Here is a 13074-nt window from a genome sequence, read left to right on the forward strand (position 1 = left end):
TGTTCTCAGATAGGTGTCTGTAGGTCCCCCTCCCACCACCAGCCACCACTTGCATGCTCTTTTCTTACTAGAGAGAAATAGCTTGTGTGATATTTTGCATAACTGGCTTCATTACATACACACACCATTATATATATAAAATGGTGTGTGTATATAATGAAGCCAGATATATATATATACACACACATATATGTGTATATATATATATATATATATGTATGTATATATATATATGTGTGTGTGTGTATATATATATATATTAACTAAAAAAAAAAAAAACTAAAAAACTTTACAATATGCATTGGAAAACTTTCCACATCTTGATTTACCTCATTTATTTTAACTGTTAAATAGAAATGGTAATTGCCAATGATTAAAGGCTTGTTGGTGTCACTGTTCTAAGTGCTTTACTATTATCTCATTGAACTCTCATAACTATAATTCTATGAATAAGGAAACTGAGTCACAGGGCACTTAAGTCAAAATTGTCCAAAATCCCGTCAGTCTACCTCCCAAACCTGTGAGCTGAAACACCACACTATAAAATATGCTGGATCCCATTGTATAATAGGAATGTATCATGATTGATTGACAAATCCACTGCTGAGACACATTCATTTTTCATGATGTGATATTACAAACAGCTATAATGAAGTAACTTATGAAGTGAACACTGAGATATGATGGGCTAGTTTCCATGGATGATTCTTTTCCTAAAACCAAATGTAATGAATGTTCATACTTACTCAGCTTTCAGAAAAGTGATGACTCTTCCTCATACACTATGGTAATTAACTATGTGATGTAGTCCCTATAATTAAGGTATAAATTGTTGATATAGAAATAATACCTGCATGCTGTAATTACTCTGTATCTTACAGTTTATCAAACATGTACTTTGAACAAAAGAAGTTATATAAGTACTTAACTTCTAAAAGAAACCCTTTGCCTTCTCCACACAAACTGACAACCAGAAAATGATAGCTTGGTATAGTAATGCTAAAACAATTGGCCATGCCCAAAGAACAAACTGTAACACTGAGCTCCCTTTCACTCCTCAGAGGGCCAGCTCTAAAGATCCAAGGTCACCCTCTAACTATAAGTTATAAAGACCAAAGTACTGGGAAGAATTTTGCATTCACTCATTTCCCATTGTGAACTATGATGAAAAGCAATATATTTACTCCAAATATTCCTTATTGCAAAAAGTAAAAGCTATTGTGGGCTTCCTTTATGTGATGGCCTTCCTCCCCTTCTGGCCCATGAGCACTAATGCACGTCCTGTCAGCAGCAGAGCTCCAAAGGGAAGCCTGAGATGGGTTGACAGTTCCTCCACTCCTGATCCTGCTGTTGTCTGTGTGAGTGCGGGGAGCAGACCACGCACTGTGCAGACAGTGTTCTACCTGGAGATAGGGGTGAAAAGAGTGGAGAGCAAAGTTGGAGCTCAGTAGGACGTGTGTCAAGGCGGACAGAGGGGAGAATCGAATAGGATTCAAATTACCTTTAATTCCCAACTACCAGAGTGGAAACAAAGCACATGAATTTGTCATAAACAAACCAAAAAATTAATGAAAGAAGTTAATAAACTGATCTCTTGTAATCTATAGATTCTAATAGAATATTTTTGCTTTCATCTTCTAATATTTTAAAACTCACTGTAAATAAAAATGAAATAACAGAAAATCAACAGGAATTTTTAAATAATTTAATATATTGAATGATAGAATAGTATATAAATACTTGGCAATGCTAGGAGGCTACTAAAGAACCCCTATGCAAATAAGTATGTTAAAAAACAGAAGACTGGTTATTGTTAAAATTAATTTCAGTTATATAAAATGAAGATCCTAATTGCTACCCTGACCATTTTCTTCAAAATAATGTTTAAGATGTCTTTCTAAATTCTACTGCTTTCTATCTTTATTTTTTAAGTTCAGCAAGATTTAATGTTGTACATATTATTCATTTTAAAATATATTTTATCACATCATTATGTATCTTGAAATACTACATTGTATAAATTTTATTTGATGCTTATCAACAATGTGGCCTTTTATAAAATGCTTAACCCCTTGGAAATTCAGTTTTCTTAACTGTACAGTGGGGAAATTTATTGTAATAGGCCATCAGCGAAGCTACTGCAGAAAAGAGAAGAAAGCTGTCCCATGGCTCAGAGAGGAAGGGAGTTTATTTCTTTCTCAGAGCCATCTAGGGTGCTTATGTGAACTGCTCCATAAGCCCATCCAAGAACCCAGGCTCTTAGGTGGATTAGTCATCTGTAAAACTTACGGATTACTCCAGTCATTATCTTTGCATTTGAGAAGGGGAAGAAGAGGTAGAGAATATTCAGGACAAGAATCTTCAAAGAGATGAACTAGAAGTTGCACTTCCCCTCCTGCTTCCATTACATTGGTTGAAACTTAGTGGTATGGTCACTTCTAGCTGCAATGGAAGCTGGGAAATACAGACTACAGCTGTAGTCATGGGTGTAGCTAACATTGGACTGGGGATTCAGTTGATAAATGGAAGAAGTGGATAAGGGATACTGGTGGACTATTAGCAGTTTTTGCCACTATAATGATACGCAGCTTTGAAAACTTTTCTAAGAAATGAAATTTCACTTGTGAAGCATAGAAGTATTTTTGTGGAATTTATATAAGCAATCAGTGTGCTACTTGACACACACTGAATGATCATTAAACAGTAGTTATCATCATCATCATCATCACATCATCATCATCATCTAGTATCTCTATCCTCACCTGAATGCTTGAATTCTCTCCACTGTATCATTAATAAGTAATTCTTTTGCTATAAACTCCATAGTAAAAGGAAATTTCATTCCTCCTAAGGCAGCTATTCCATGTTCAGAAAGTTTTTACTTCTTTCCAGACATTATTTATCTTCTTACACTTTCTTTTCTTTCACCCTAATTGTGATCTGAGGCCCTGCAGAACAAATTGCACCGCTCTGCCACACAACAATCCTTCACGTATTTGTGGAAAATCATCGCTTCTTCCATGAGTTTTCTTCTCCTCTAGACTAACCATTTGTTGTTCGTTCCATAGTCTCTCATAATCCATGACTTTGAGTTCAGTCATCATCCTGGACACAGTTATTTGCTCTTTTAACAAATATTTATTGAGTGCCGACTATTCTATTTTATCAACATCCACCTTAAAACTCTGTTGGCAGGGGCAGTACACAGTTTTCCAAGTTGGTCTGGGCAGAGCAAATGACCATTCCTCTCATTCAGGATACGATTCCCATCGCTTCTCGGCCTTTCGGCTAAGATCAAGTGCAGGATACCACTCTCCCTAAGCAGGACTTAAGATCATATTAACTCTCGGCAGCCGGATCCTGTTGTTCACACATACTGAATGGTTGCCTACTATACTCTCTGAACCATTTTTGTTTTTACAGTTCACCAAGATGTATCCTACCCTACATGAATTTTTTTAATACAAATACAAAGCACTTTTTAAATTATTTCCAGTTAATTGTTCATTGTAATCTCTCAATAATTTTTATTCTTTCATCGAAATGTAAATTATCCCTCACAGATTCACACCATCTAAACCTGATTAGCATGTAATTGAACTCTTCATCTAAGATGTTGATCAAATGTGGACACGGACAGGGCTGAACATAATTATTGATAACATAAACAGTTAAGTAACACATATTTTGTGTTATATATATTATACGCTATATTCTTAAAGGAAGCTAGAGAAAAGAAAATGTTATTAAGAAAATCATTAGGAAGAGAAAACACACTTATAGTATTTATTTTTTAAAAATCCGCATATAAGTGGACGTGTCTTATTCACGGGTCAACTGTAAGTGGAGCATGGAAGAAATGGAACACATTTTATGAAAAAAAAGCACATATGCTCAAGCAAAGCTATCTTATTGTTTTTCCTACGCACAGCATTCCTCTTCTAGAAGCTACGGCAAAGTACAGAGTATGCTCCAAATACAGGTACTCAGCTTTTAGCACGAGGCATTCAAAGAAATCTTTTATGAGAAGCTTGATCTACCTTTTTCTAAGACAATGTCTTCAGTGGCTAAATTCTTGTGAAATACCACTTTAGACTCTGAGCTTGTTTCAGTAAATCTAAAATGGCTGTGCAAATACTCTCAGGAATAATTATTCCTTTGCTCTAGGTAACAATTACATTTTAGAATTTAAGTTATGCGTCACCTGTACAGATGTTACCTTTTCCAAAGGACTTTCTACTCGAGGAATGCTGATCATTGGCATCTGTGCCAGATTATCCATGGGTATGTGCTCATTTTCTGGTTGTCTTCCTTTGAAATTATTTACCACACACACGACCTAAGGTTTCAGAAAAAAAAATTACAGTTTGAAAGCATCTTTATGACGATGACCCTTTTGAGTAGCTTAATAAATCTAATCATAACAAGGTATTAAAATTACTAAAATATTAAATGTGTATAACTTTACATCCAGATTTATCTTGTATAAATTTAAAATAGTTACTCCAATGCAAATGTGTTCAAGAAAATTCATCAATTAATATGTAGCTTAGTTAATAATGACAATTTTATTATTCCAAAATTTTCATTAAATTAGGTTATAGTCAACACTCAAATCAATCCAAAAATAACATCATAACCTTAGAAAACTTCATAGCAAGCTAACCTTTCCCTAATGTGGCTAATCCACAACTTAATTTCAATGCTAATTATTTCCCATCGTTTTAAGATCATAACATTCATAATAAACCTTCTACAACTGGCACTCTCTAATTCAGCAGCATCCTTTTAATTAACCTAGTTTATCGTCTCATATTGTATCCCATATATACTTGGCCTTTCAACAATAGCTTACTGGGGCTACCACTGAAATAGAAGACCTTTTACAAAAAGGGATTGACCCGTTTCAGTTGATTACATCCCATAAGTAATAGAATTTGAACTAAACCAGAGGTTCTCATACACTCGAGTGCATACAAATAAAGTTCTGATACTGTTAAAGATGCACATTCCTAAACCATCCCCTAAAGATTATAATTTCATAGATGAAGGATGAGGCCTAGGAGTTGGCACTTCAAAAATGCATTCTAGAAGCTTCTGATGCAGGAGGATCATACTTTAAGAAATAGTGAATTAAACAACACAGGAAAATTACTATTATTTGCTTATATTAACTAGCAGGTAAGATATTCTTGGCCTTCTTTTTCTGCATTTTATATTCTATTATCAAATCAAAATACAGAACCCACTTGCAGTTAAAAACTAACATTCATTTTTTTAAATGCTTACTATATAATTACACAGTTACATTGTATATTTTCACAAATGCTCCACTGGAAAGTCTTTTCTTTAGTAAGGCTCATTACTGAACATTTTCAAAGGTCAATTAGATCTTGGTTATTCTCTAGTTTTTAAGTGAAATTTAAATAACCCTTATTGTTATTATTATATTACCTACTATAACATGACAAGTTATTATTGTTGTGGCTTAGCAAACTTAAACTACTCTGCCTGACTCTGTAATATGCACTCTTTTTGGAAGTGCTTTAAGAAATGCATTTGTATAAAATAATATTAATCAACCTACAACTATTGTTCAAATAGTCTTTGTTTTGTATTTTCCTAAGTATAGGGATTCTGTTCTTTAACTTTAATGAAAATGCACATTGAGTGATAGTGATAAACAAGAATATAATTCCTTGTTAGATTTAATAGGACAAATTTTGAGTGCAGTGGAAATTCAGAAAAAAAATGAGAGAACCATGTAATCAGGGACACTTCCTGGAAAAGTTGGAACTTATCTGAGAAAAACGTCAAGTGCATAAAGGATGTGATACAGTTGTCAAAGGTGAGGACAATGAAACCCAAAGCCCTCTCTGCACTACATACTCGACTGCACTTATTACGTATGTGATTTCACTTAACTCTCAAAAGAGCTCTGGGAAGTAAACAAAACAGTTTCTCATCCATCGATACATCCATACATCCATGCATCCATCCAATATTTCCTGAGAACCTCCTCTGTACCAGACCCAATACTGGGTACTGAAAATACAAAGAAACATCTTGTCCATGAATAGCTTATCACATTCTAGTGGATTTGATAGCAAAAACATTTAGAAAAAACAAAAATTTTATATGTGGTATATTAAAAGTGGAAACGTGCTTTGGAGAAAAGTGAATAGGAAATGAGGAAAGGTGTCCTCAGGGAGAGATAGCCATTTTAAATACAGTTCAGGGGAGGTATCATTATTTTTGGAATAATGAGGGGCTAAGTGACTTGTTCAAGGTCACACATCCAACATGTGGCAAAAGAAAGATTCAAATCTAGGTTTGTCTAACTCCTGGAACCCCCGTCTTGCTCCCTGACATATCATACACAGCGGAATGGGCTTTCCCATTGAAGTAGATGTGTACATTGGACAATCTGTTTGTGAGAGAAAGAACATTGACTGGATTTTAACTACCTGATTTTCGTTGTAAAGAGAGAAAAAGAAACTTGGCTAGGAAGAGTACAGTCAGATTACTGAGGATACCGGAAGTCAAATGGAAGTGTCTGGATTTCATACATCTGGAAAGTGGTTTTGGGGTTTTTGTTTCATTGTGTTATTAGCAATGAATTATGTTATAACGTGTATAGAAGAAAAATGGGAGGTATTTGGAGGACAGTCTAAAGGAGGCAGCTAAGAATCTATGGACATGATAGACTGAAGAAGCATTGATCTAAAATGGAAAGGTTATAGTCAGAATGGCAAAGAAATAAGATATGGAGGAAATATTTTTATAGTGGAAATGAACGGGGACTAGATGAGTTACCAGGTGTGGGAAATCAACCAGGAGAATGAGTCAAAGGCAAACGCCAGACCCTGGTTCTGGGCGACCTCGGGCTGTGGATGCTTTTCACGGAGACACAGAGGCTTGCAGTAGGCTAGTCTTTGTTTTAGTTCAGAACAATTTGAGAGTTCTGAACACACTGCAAGATAATTGGAAACATCCCAGGATATTGCAAGCCAGGGCTGTAGTCACTGCTCAAAATAAATGTGCTACTTCGTTGCCTAAATGAGAAACCCGGGAATCATCAGAGATTGCTCCCTCTCCCCTCCATCATCTCTAGTGCTCCATCAGGCTCCAAACCATTTCACTTCCTGAACACCTCCCGACATCCTTCCTTCTCTCTGTGCCCACTGAGGCCCAATTTTTGCCTTATTTCCCGGGTTTTGCGTAACTTGTCTCCTCCATCGTCACATGGAGTTTTATTTTCCAGCAAACATATTTTCCAAACACAAATATTACCATAGAGTGAAAGGGACGGAAAGGAAACAAATTATCATTTGTGGGATTTATGTCAATCATCCATGTGGCCATTCACTGAACATACACTATGTATTTCCTTTAACCTTTATAAGTCCTTATAATAATCCTTTAAGGGGGCTATTATTCGCCTCATTTAAAGAGGCTCAGAACGGTTAGGCAAATTGCTTAATGGCAAAAATTGAGTACATCAAGAAGCTGGGATCGAACCAGGCTGTTTTTCTGTTTCAACCCAGGTGAACCCTGACAGTGACTCCGAAATCATCTACATTTTAAAGCAAAGGCCCAGATAATTCTCGTAACATACAAGGCATTCACGATATTCCCCCTGTGTGCTTCTCCATTCCCTTCCTTGTCACTCGTGCTGGATGACTGGTACCACTCCAGGACACTAGGCTCCGTCATACACATGCTGTGCCCTGGGCTTAGAATACAGTAGGGGTTCCATATAGCAGGGGCTCCAAATATGAAGCATTTCGTGTTGCTTCTGTGCACTGTGCTCTTTGCTCCTCAGTCCTTATGCCCAGGCCTGGACCTACCTGCTGTAAAATTTTTCAAATTTATATGTCACCTGCACTCTCTGATTTGCCCCTAATCCCAGAAGAGTTGATCTCTTGAGTTTATATAACACTTATCATTACACTTAATCCTCTATAAAACCTTTTGTGTCTATCTTGTTGCAATACTGTGATTTACAAGAAAGGTATATTTGGTGATTTAGATGATCAAAATATATTCCTCATATATATTTGGTCTTCATCCCCCTTTCTGGCACATCGCTCCCAAAACCCTTGGAATTTCCTCTAAAGAGTGCAATAAAGGCGTTTCTTGTTATGTTAATAAGGTGAATTTGGACCTAAGGACAAGGGCTGGTTGCCAGGAGAAGCAACCATGTGAGTAGAGGGTTGGAACTTTCGGTCCCACCTGCAGACCAGCTGGAGGAGAGAAGGGCTGGCAATGATAGGCCGCCAATGGCCAATGATTTGAGTAGTCATGCCTGTGGCATGAAAGCTCTATAAATACCCAAAAGGAGCGGGCTCGAAGAAGGGTTGGTGAACATGTGGAGAGGCAGGGACAGTGGTGCTTCTGGAGAGGACATGGAAGCTCCCCACCCCTTCCCCCATAATTTGCCCTATTACATCTCTTCCTTCTGGCAGTTCCTGAGTTCCTTTTACAATAAACTGGTAATCTAGTGAGTAAACAGGTTTTCCTGAGTTCTATGAGTCATTCTAGCAAATTAATTAAACCTAAGGAGAGTGTGGTGGAGACCTTTGATTTATAGTCAGTCAATCATAAGTACAGGTAACAACACAGACTTTCAACTGGAGTCTGAAGTCCAAGGAGGGAGTCATCGGAACCTCCAATATATGGCTGGTTGGTCAGAAGCAAGGCGATAATTGGGCTTGCGACTGGTGTCTGAAGTGTAGGGGGGCAGTTTTGTTGGACTGATGTGAGATAGTGTCAGAATTCAGCTGAAGTCTTGGACATATTGCTGGTGCCTGAAAATTGCTTGTTGGTGTGAAGAAGCTCTCCCACTACACACACACTCGAACTGGGTCCAGGAATACCCTTTACTTGTTTCACCTGACTGTGATCTATTTAAGTACATGGAATGTATCTTTTCCATGTGTTTATTCCCAGCACCAAGCATCATGCCTGGATTATGGCAGGGTCTCAGTAAATGTTTATTTTATGAAGTAATAAAGGGAGGCAATGTCTGGGGAAATAACCTGACTACTGTATTACTGGCTGACCCTGAGCCACACTGTACCTCCTGCCAGAGACACGCCATGTTTATCTGAGCCTTCTTGCATCCCCAGCCTTGGCACAGCGCCTGGCACCTGTAGGCATTCACACTCGTAAATGGCTGTGAATGAATGCATAGATGCTCGTTTAGTTATTAAAGAGTTAAAGCATTACTTTCCCATGACTTTTTCATAAGGTCATTTTCCCGGGTTCAAGAGCATGTTTGAAGGGCTGTTACAAAATGTTCTGAGTATGTGCTACCAGTAGAAGGGTCCTGAGCCCAACGGGGATCCAAGTCATCCTTCACCACCAGGTTCTCAGATGGGGAAGTAACTGGGAAGACACGAGGGCTCTAGATTTGGCCGTGCACAGTGCCAGGATGTTCACTGGAAGCAAAGGAAAGATGGCAGCAGCCAGAGGAAGATGAGCAGGAGCCCGATGGGACACCAGAGAAGATGCTCTGGACCTATGGAGCTGAAAGGAGTTACATCTGCCACTACTGCTTTGAAATTTTGACTTTTGGCATTCTCTTTGCCTCGCCCATCATTATTTCTTAGGATTAATGTAAGGTGGGTTTTGTTTCGTTTTGTTAAATGTTAACCTGTTTCAACTGTGGTGAGTGAAAACAAGGACAAGGCCTGGGTCCCAGTTTTCATGAGGCTGTGGGATATTTCTGAGAGAGAGGTGGGAGTGGGCCTAAGTCATCCAAGGATCTTGGGAATCAGAAGGAGTGACATCAGGAAGAAAAGCAGCACAGGGCATACAGCAGGGATGAGAGCATAGTCACCACGTTAGCACAGGAGGTCTTAGAAGAATAACCTATTTGAAATGCCTGGCACATAAACTATGCTCAAATCTTTAGCAGCTGAAAAGTTCATATAAGGTTTTATTTACTGGGTATTAACTAGTGAAAGGAGGCTGAGGAAGGAAACTTTCCTGTGAGAAGCAATTTTACTGTAATCAGAAGTGAATTAAAGTGTGTCTTACAAAGTGTCAGTGCAAAAATATGTTTTGATTTATAGTCTACACATTTTTTTCACCTGCGTAAAATGTTATATACCCATACTTATAATGGACCAGCTAATTCTAAAACCCAGTTAAAATATATTTTCCAACAACCAAAACCTATAGAAATCTTCCAAAAAGATTTTATTTTTTATTATTATTTTCATTTTTATTATTAATTTTATTTAAAAATGTTTTCATTTTGTAAATATATTTACAACAGGAATAACTGGGCATTGAATTTTGAGTTGTGAAATATTCCTCCTGAAACTGATAACTGAGTATATTCTGACATTGGTGTTTTATAGGAGGAATTCTGAAGCCAGTTAGAACGACTATTTCATTTTTTCCTCCTTCTCCTTTTCTTCTTTTCTTATTTTTTAAAAAAATTTCATTTACAATTGACATTCACTATTATTTTATATTAGTTTCAGGTGTACAGCATAGGGGTTGGACATTTATATCATTTACGCAGTGATGGCCCATCAGTCTAGTACCTACCTGCACTGTACATAGTTGTTGCAACAGTATTGACTAGATTCCCTACACTGTACTTTTTTACATCACCGTGACTATTTTGTAACTACCAATTTGTATTTCTTAATCCCTTCGCCTTTTTCACCCAGTTACCCAACCTGCCTCCTAATCATCAGTTTGTTCTCTGTATCTATGAGTCAGTTTCTATTTTGTTGTTCTTTTACTTTGTTCTTTAAGTTCCACATATAACTGAGATCATACGGTATTGGTTTTTCTCAGTCTGACTTATTTCACTTAGAATAATACAATCTAGGTTCATCCATGTTGTTACAAATGGCAAGATTTCATTCTTTTTTATGGACAAATAATATTCCATTGTATATATGTACCACATTTTCTTTATCCAATCATCTGTTGATGGGCACTTGGGTTGCTTTCATGTCATGGCAATTGTAAATAGTGCTGCAGTGAACACAGGGGTGCATATACCTTCTCGAATTCATGTTTTGGATTTCTTTAGATAAGTTCCCAGAACTGGAACTGTTGGGTCATAAGGCAGTTCTATTTTTAATTTTTTGACGATCATCCAAACCATTTTTCATAGTGGCTGCACCAATTTGCAAACCCACCAACAGTACATGATGGTTCTCTTTTCTCCACATCCTTGCCAACACTTGTTGGTTGATTTATGGATGATGGCGATTCTGACAGATGTGAACTGATATCTCATTGTGGTTTTTAAAAAGATTTTTATTAAAATATACCTAACATACAATGTTATATTAGTTTCAGGTGTACATCAGTTATTCAACATTTATATACCTAAAGAAGTGATCACCATGATAAGTCCAGCAACCATCTAACACCGTACCATGTTATCACAATATTATTGACTATATTCCCTATGCTGTACATCACATTCTCGTGGCTTATTTATTTTATAGCTGGAAATTTGAACCTCTTATTCCCCTTCACTTTTTCCGTCTCTTTTTCATTTTTTCAATTACAGTTGACATTCAATATTATTTCATATACATTTCTAAGCATAATGGTTAGATATTTATATAATTTAAGAAGTGATCCCCCTGATTAGTCTAGTACCCACCTGGCACTACACAGTTGTTATCTCATAGTGGTTTTAACTTGAATTTCTCTTATGATTAGTGATGTTGAGCATTTTTCATATGTCTATTGGCCATCTGTATTTGTCCTCTTTGGAAAAATGTCTATCAGGTCCTCTGTCCAATTCTAAGTTGGATTATTTTTTGGTTTTAAGTTGTATGAGTTCTTTATAAATTTTGGACATTAACCTCTTATCTGATGTACCATTGGCAAATATCTTCTCCCATTCAGTAGGCTATCCTGTGGTTTTGTTGGTGGTTTCCTTTGCTGTGCAAATACTTTTTAGTTTGATGTAGTCCCATTTGTTTATTTCTTCTCTTGATTACCTTGCCTGAGGTGAAGTGTCCAAAAAAAAAGTTACTAAGAGCAATTTCAGAGAGTTTACTACCTGTGTTTTCTTCTAGGAGTTTTATGGTTTGGGGTCTTATGAGGTGTGATCAAACAATACAATGAATGTTTAAATTTAAAAAGACATATTTCCATTAATCCCCCTCAACATACCCCCCTCACTTCGTACACACTTATCCCATCATTCTTGCCTCTTTCTGAAGCAATTCTGGTAGTCCTCTTTTGTCAGTGTCTTTAGTTGCGCGTCGTAGCTTCATCAACGTCCTGAATCATTCTGACTTTGGGGAAGAGCCAGAAGTCACATTGTGCCAGATCCAGTGAATAAGATGGATGAGGACACACTGTAAAGTTTTTATTTGACAAAAATTGCCATATACCAGAAGCGATGTGTGACACAGAGCATTGTCATGATGGAGGATGATTTATGGCACACTTTAAAACACACCTTCTCTCAACCGTAGCTCACACCTGAATGATTTCATGAAACAAGTTGAAACTTGTAACACAATGTTACTAAGGTTCGACACACTGCTTCCCATATTGAAGATCCCTGCCTTTCCATTGGATGGCACTCGGCAGCAGTATTCACTGTATTTTGTGATCACAACAGAAAGGTTCCATGTCACACATCACTCCTGGCACAGCTATTTCTGTCAAGTAAAAACATAACGGTATGTCCTTATCCATCTTATTCACTGGATCTGGTACCGTGCAACTTTTGACTCTTCCCCAAAGTCAAAATGACCATGAAAAGTAAATGTTTTGAATCGATCAAGGATATCGCAACTAAAGACCATCACGAAAGATGACTTCCAGAACTGCTTCAGAAAGTGGCAAGAATGATGTGTGTTTGAAATAAGGGGGTGTATTTTAAGGGGGATTAATGGCAATGTATCTTTTATTGTAATAATTTTTTTTAATTTAAACATTCACCGTAGTTTTTTATCACACCTCCTATAGCTAAGTCTTTACACGTTTTAAGTTTATTCTTGTACATGGTGCAAGAAGATGGTCCAGTTTCATTTTTTCACAAGTACCTGTTCAGTTTTCTCAGCAACGTTTATT

At 37.0% G+C, this 13074-nt stretch overlaps 1 protein-coding gene across 1 annotated transcript in view; it reads right to left on the minus strand.

Annotated features, from left to right (window-relative positions):
- The window catches only part of PLPPR5 (phospholipid phosphatase related 5), a 112646-nt gene that overhangs the window by 24166 nt on the left and 75406 nt on the right, over positions 1-13074 (minus strand). Inside the window, exon 5 of the mRNA XM_033094074.1 lies at positions 4220-4339. Coding sequence (XP_032949965.1) covers positions 4220-4339 — 120 coding nt within the window. The remainder of the gene's footprint in view (positions 1-4219; positions 4340-13074) is intronic.

The sequence above is a fragment of the Rhinolophus ferrumequinum genome, chromosome 22, assembly GCF_004115265.2.
Source record: "Rhinolophus ferrumequinum isolate MPI-CBG mRhiFer1 chromosome 22, mRhiFer1_v1.p, whole genome shotgun sequence".
NCBI classification, from domain to species: Eukaryota; Metazoa; Chordata; class Mammalia; order Chiroptera; family Rhinolophidae; genus Rhinolophus; species Rhinolophus ferrumequinum.